The following is a 7,194-nucleotide window of genomic DNA, read 5'->3' as shown; positions in this document are numbered from 1 at the left end:
TTAGCCAATTATAACCAATCCATTCAACAGCATTCCACCATCGATTAAATAATCCGAACCAGTAATATTCTTTGCCTTATCACTTGAGAGAAACAGTACCACATCTGCTATTTCTTCCGGCTGTATCATAGCTCCTAAAGGTGTATTATCAATACATGTATTTATACACATTTTGATTTCTGTCTCATTGAAACCAGAACTCTGAAAAATGTTAGTTTTAACAACTCCAGGTGATATTGAATTTACTCTAACACCTTTTTCTGCTAATTCTATTGCTGCACATTTAGTAAAATGCATCAATCCCGCTTTTGAAATGCTATACGGCAGATTGTTCTTTGTTACAAGCTTAGCTGACACACTGCATATGCTAACTATGGAACCTTTAGCTTCGATTAAATGTTTAACAGCATAATTAGTCAATGCTACGATAGATCTTAAATTAACTGCAAGAATTCGATCGTATATTTTCATTAAATTATTACTTTCAATTTTTGCAGGAGTGTACATACCGGCACAGTTTACGAGTACATCTAATTTCCCAAACTTTGCTATGGTATCATCAACAATTCGTTTAATATCTTCATCTCTTGTTAAATCTGCTACAATTTTTAATACTTCTTTGTTATTAGTTTTACAAACTTCAGCAGTTTTATTCAAATCTTGTTCATTGATATCGACTATTGAGACTATAGCAGATTGTTTTGCGAACGCTACCGCAGTTGCAGCTCCAATACCTGATCCAGCGCCAGTAATTAATATCACTTTATTGTAAAAACTCATTTTTATTTCGAATTACACTTCAATGTTTCAAAATACAAACAGTTATTGTTGCAGAATGCAATATAACCATCCTTTCGTACCACATCCCATACTTATACTGATCTCTTATCGTAATCGCAAGATTAAAATGAAATGATAATTTTATGACATAATGCAATTTTATTTTATGGTCAGTTGTATTGACTTGGACGTCAGGAATTTACGAGTATGACATAAATATTGACACTCATAATTATTAAGGCGGCTTTCCACGGTATGTGTAGTCATATGTAGACTAACAAAGATATCTAGACTGATGAATATGGCTCTACGATCGGGGTTAATTCTGTCAGAAATAATGTAAAATCTATTTAGACATAGAAAATAACATGAAGAAAAAGGCAAACCAAGACAGCTACAGTACAGCAAGTGATATTATGACATTGAGGGGGGCGCGAGAGACCAATCATAATTTATTTTGATTAATCAGGTAGGTATTAATCAGGTACTATATACAGTAAAGAAAAAGAAGCTGGAATATTTAGGCCACATAATGAGAAACAGAAAATATGAACTGCTATAAGGGAAGATTCAGGGAAGGCGAAGTGTTGGACGAAGAAGGATTTCCTGGCTAAAAAACCTACGCCAGTGGTTCGGTAAAAGCACCCGTTCGTTATTCAGAGCCACGGTTTCGAGAATGAAGATTGCCTTAATGATCGCCGACCTTCGCGAGAAGATGGCACCGTAAGAAGAAGGATCAGGTCTCTGTCGAACTTTGTCGGTCTACGTAAAAGGCCGCACAACAACGGTCCGCGTCTAGAATAGGATACTGTGGAAATCCACTTTAAAATGTTAAAGAGTAAGCAAATATCCATACATAAAAGAATGTCCAATTGAATGATTATGTGGATTATTTAATTTCGGAATAAGTCAACTAAGGAAATTATAGTTACATATTGTTTCCGCGATATGGCGAGTTCTTTTTTCGTGTTCAGACTATCTTGTTTTCGAAAAAAATTCTCGTTATCGTATTTTCTGTGTAACCGGTCCATATTTATTTTATTTCAGTCATTTAGTTTTATTTGAATTGCCTTAACTAGTCAGACTAGTCAACAGAAATAATCCTCATGTTTCAATTTCAAAGCGGAATACTAAACGTCTGTGTTGTCTAAAGTTACGAAATGTTAAAGCCTAGACTTCAGAGCTGGTGTGCATAAAATAAGGCAAATTTATTGCTACATTATTTATCTATCTATATATATAAAAGAAAGTCGTGTTAGTTACACTATTTATAACTCAAGAACGGCTGAATCGATTTGACTGAAAATTAGTGGGCAGGTAGCTTAGAACCAGGAAACGGACATAGGATAATTTTTACCCCGTTTTCTATTTTTTATTCCGCGCGGACGGAGTCGCGGGTAAAAGCTAGTGTACAAATAATTTTACATTATTATTTATTACATTAGATTTATTATTAAGTATTTATTTCATCAGAATCATAAAAGAGTCACGACAATTGATATGTCCTAAATTGATAATATCTTTTTAGACATGATTTCAAATGAAATAGTTTCGGAAAATTTTATGAGATTTATATTTGTGTTTTTGGATTTTCGATTTACATATGTACATTTATCCGCAGTTCGTACGGTGAAGGAAAACATTGTGATGCAATCCGCACATATGTGTGGATTCCCGGGAGAAAAAGATGACGACGCGGCTCGCCACCCGTCACGTTCCATCTCGCGAAATGGCGGAAAGTGGATTGCGAAGGTTCATTTGGCCACACCAAATAGATGTCCATGATCTCTGCCTACTCCTCTGGGTTACAGGCGTTAGTTGTGTCTTTTTACATTTTAACCAGAAACCTTACCTTAAATTCGTTTGAATAGCCATATATTTTAAGGGTCAAATTAACGAAGTTATGGCAATAACTATAAATGTTTTACAGTCCTTCCTGGATAAGTAAGAACTGGATAAGTGAGTAACCTCTATAAGCGAAAAAAATATCGCGGTCCCTTAAGTAAACGATAGCGTTTATCCAGGTTTTACCGTATTTATAGACAAGTTCTATTTTTTGATCCAAAGCAGAAATTAAGTAAACAGAGATACTTCCATTTAAGTAATTTTATAAAAAAAATGGCCTAAGTTGAATTGATAATGTAAAACAAGTATGTAATTTCTTTTTAACGCTAGTAATATAATGAAATTTTCGAGTTTTAACGTAATTTTCACTTTGTCTTTGATTGAGGTGAAAACTTCGTATACATTTATTCAATTTTACTGTCTAAAATCAGAATATTTAATCCCCAACAGTCCATATTTCCCAATATTCAAATTAAGTTATCATATATTCAAAACAAGTGAGTCCCAGCGAAGCTTTATCGTTTAAAACATCAAGCCGACCCTATGGTAATTTGCGTGTGATGTGTTTGTATGAAGTTTGATTATTAAGTTCAAAAGTGGGGCAAACTACGACTAGATAAACAAAACACAATCGCCAGTTAGTCTGTGTGATTTTTGCCGCACTCAGAGAACGTAAATAATCATTAAGGAAGTGTATATTTCTCGTGCTAAATCTGTATTAAAGAAGACCACTTAACTATGAGTACGATCTCATAACCATCCTTAATAAGTTGGAAAATGTGACGAGAATTTCAATTGACTGAAAGATTTTTGTTTATAAATTTCTAATTACGTAACGTACAAATGAAAAGAAACAAAATTAACCAGCGCAGAGACAGTTTACTCTGTCCCTGCTTCGCTCATCTGGCTTCCTTTTGTACAATTTCATATCAAATTTGTGCCTTATTATGCGTGTTCTTGTTTTATGTGTGGTAATAAATGTTTTCTATCTTTCTTTCTAATGTTTCAAAAATTATATGCATCATAAATAATAAAGTATTCAATTACTTTTTCACTTTAAGTCGAAACAAAACGTTGTAGACATCGTTTCTCTCGTTTATTCAACAAAATCCGTGAAGTCAAAGCAAATGCATTTGCATAGAATGAATAAACACACACTCTATACCTGACGAAGTACAAATAACAACTAAATATCAACTTTATACCCTTGCAATAAGATGCTATATTGTTTGTAGAACGGCAAAACAGAAACAAAAGACGTTCCAGCAAAAAGTCGACCATTTTCTCTTTTGTTAAGCTTTTGTAGAGTAAAAGGTATATAGTTCTATCAAGATGTACAAAGTTACTTCTGTAATAAAATAAAATATATTTATAAAAGTTATACTTTCTGCCTATTTACATTATTCCAGTCCAGTGAATCCAAACTTGAATACACGCTGTGGTTTCCAGTGCGGGATAATTTGTTTCCAGTTGTAATCCAGCGCCGATTTCGATCTAATGCAGTTTATCTATAGTAAGAAAAAAATACTTGATTTTTTTCTGAGTAAATTTCTCTGTTTTTATTTGTTCATGTTTAACAAAGAATCTACTGAAAACATTTTAAATATTTCCTACAATTGATATGATTTTTATAAACAAACTAGCTGTCGCCCGCGACTTCGTCCGCGCGCAGTAAAAAAATGGGGGGGGGAGTTATGAAAAATAGATGTTGGCCGATTCTCGGACCTACTGAATATGCTCACAAAATTTCATGAGAATCGGTCAAGCCGTTTCGGAGGAGTACGGGAACGAAAACTGTGACACGAGAATTTTATATATTAGATTTTCACTTTGGCAAAAATTTATGTTTATTTGTTTAAAAAAAAGATTTGTTCATTGTAAGGGTTTGAAATATTTTTAGGTAAATCCTTGTATTCTTATTCTCTATGTATAACCTAAATAAATTTTCAACCCGCCTCAAGGGATCATACGAAATTTAAATTCAAATAACGGACATTTATCCAACGAAAAGTTTACGTAAAAGCTCTCTTATTTGAAGCTTATGAAAATATTGTTATCGAACAATGAAAGGGATATGTAAAATATCCCACAAAAAGACGTCTATATCGGTCCTTTGTAACTTCTTTAACTTGACGCTAAGCTTTTCCTAGCTTTACTTATTACGTCTTAAGTCGAAAGATTCATTTATAGAAAACATACCTTAAACCATTGAAATAAGGTATATATTAATTTGTTTACTATCACATTGGTTCTATTAAATCTTTGAAGAATTAATAAGGCTTTATTTCAATATGTCGATCATGCTAGAGTGATTTGGCAACGATCTTTATATAGATTACGGTACAGTTTGCAGAACTAACCAGCATCTAGATGTGTATCTTTACTTAAAGTTTACATATATCTAATATAATATAATAATATAATGGTACACAACAACTAATAAAAATAATAGAATGAATCCTTTTTATAAGTTGTAATAAAAAATGAGACAAATGGCGTAATTCCACAAGCGTTACGATTGTAAGTAAACGAGGACGCGGCTTGAGGGCTTAAGCGCAACACTAGTGCCAACGGTCAAACATCAAACTCTCAGCTTGAGTGTCGCTTAACCTGAATTACGTAGCTAACTATGTACAGTCAAAGAATCAAATTCGCTTCACACTTAAGGTGGCAGGAGGAATAATTTTAGTACACATTTCCCTTCCCACATTTTTCTTATAAGAGAGAGTAAGTGGAGTTGGCAGAGGAGGTAATGCATCGAAAGGGGGGAAATGTCTTTCTTTGCGTCCCTTTCTCCGTTGATTAAAAGTAGGCAAAGCATCTGCAATAAAATGCTGTAAAAATAAAATTTAAAAAATCAGCTCACGACTAAACTTCAAACTTGTATGAAACACTCCATCTATTAGGTTTTATATTTTTTATTAAAACAAAAAAATTACAAGAAAAATACTTCTACAAAAGACGTAAAACCTTTGCTCTCTTTACAAGCTCTCTTTTGTTTTGCGTCAAGCTTTTGTTAAGTCAAAACTTGCTCGTAATTAAATCCTACTGTAAAAAAGTCACAACAATCTTGGCACTTGAGAAAAATGCTTATTTTCATCTTAAATACAATAATGCTGTTAAAATAAGCTTAGGAAGTAATTTGTTTTAAAATATACACTTCACTTTCACTTGGGATTTATCTTTCCGTTTGATTTCAATGCCTGAAACACAGGTACGGTCGCAGAAATCCGCGGTGTATCACTTACAGAAAAATTGCCTGATTTCTTGCATCAGGACAAACATCGCACCTTCCTACAAATAACCAATAAGATGGCAGTGCACTACGTAAACCTCGGGATAATAATAAAAAGCTTGTAGGCTTGTACCATTGATCGACCTGCTTTCAAACAAACGCATTTCCTATTAGTTATTGTTCCGCATCGATAAAAGTGTAACACCACGAGATTCCCCGATTGTACAAATATTCTCACCTCTTTCATTCTTTATGAAAAAAACAGATATATCAATATGCTATTATTTAGATCTTTACCCAATGGAAATATACGGTTAGAAAAAGCGTTTTGTAGTTATGATATTTACAGCTGTAGTTAGAGGTTTTAAGTAGGCGTTTAAAGAAACCCTAAGTGAAAATTATATACGGCAATCACCAAAGTTTTAATACATACTATTTATTTTAGTATATTTCTGCTTTATAATATTTACTTTGATTTTTTTTTTTCATCACTACTAAAGTAAATAAAAACAGTACATTAACATTTAAAGAACATATTTATTTTGCAATTGGAGTTCTTTGTCAAATTTTACAATTCAATATATAGTTAGTACTTCATTCAGGATTACGTTTATTTCTGAGAAGGTTCTTAATTCCACTAAATGAAATGGGAAGAAGCGGCCAGTTGCCGTTTGCTACTTTGTATTTATCTTGCATAATAAAACACTGGCAGTTGCCCGCGACATTTCTGCGCGGAGTAAAAAAACAAATCTAGTTATTAATATAAACTTTGTTATTCGGGGATAGTGCAGTTTTCCAACAGTGAAAGAATATTTCAATTCAGTTTAGTAATCACGTAGCCTATTCAATGCAAACAAACTAACAATCAAATTATTTCTCTTATATAATATTAGATTATCATTAACACGCGAAAAAATACTTAATAATAATCTATACCCTATTTCATAGATTTACATTTCATACTAGTTGCTGAATGCGACTCCACGCGAATTTAAAAAATAAACTTAATTAGTACCCTATGTATTCTTCCAGATTATGTTCTATGCCAAATTTCAGAGAGATATGCAACCGTTCTGCAGACACCTTCTAACAAACCATCCATCTATCCATCCATACATACATACAAACATTCGCCTTTATAATATTAGTAAGATATAATCTAGAAGTAAGATTACAAATTTCACTTACGACATATAAGTATTTTTCAAACGTTTTTTCTTAATTGACCAGATTAACAGAGTTTTTTACCGAGTGTGTATGAAGTCTGCCTGTAGTCTAACAGGTATGACTAATTTTGAAGAAATCATTTGATTCTTATTTTCCGGAGTATTTTA

The 7,194-nt window shown here is 32.8% G+C and overlaps 1 protein-coding gene across 1 annotated transcript; it reads right to left on the bottom strand.

Moving 5' to 3' along the window:
- Positions 1–820, bottom strand: LOC106709434 (3-oxoacyl-[acyl-carrier-protein] reductase FabG). The gene has a single exon (XM_014501237.2). The coding sequence runs from the start codon at positions 778–780 to the stop codon at positions 1–3; it is 780 nt and encodes a 259-aa protein (XP_014356723.2). The 5' UTR covers positions 781–820.
- Positions 821–7,194: the final 6,374 nt, after the last annotated feature.

This window comes from Papilio machaon, chromosome 27, assembly GCF_912999745.1.
Source record: "Papilio machaon chromosome 27, ilPapMach1.1, whole genome shotgun sequence".
NCBI classification, from domain to species: domain Eukaryota; kingdom Metazoa; phylum Arthropoda; class Insecta; order Lepidoptera; family Papilionidae; genus Papilio; species Papilio machaon.
The sequence above is the reverse complement of the archived record's forward strand: the minus strand, read 5'-3'. Positions and strand labels throughout refer to the sequence as shown.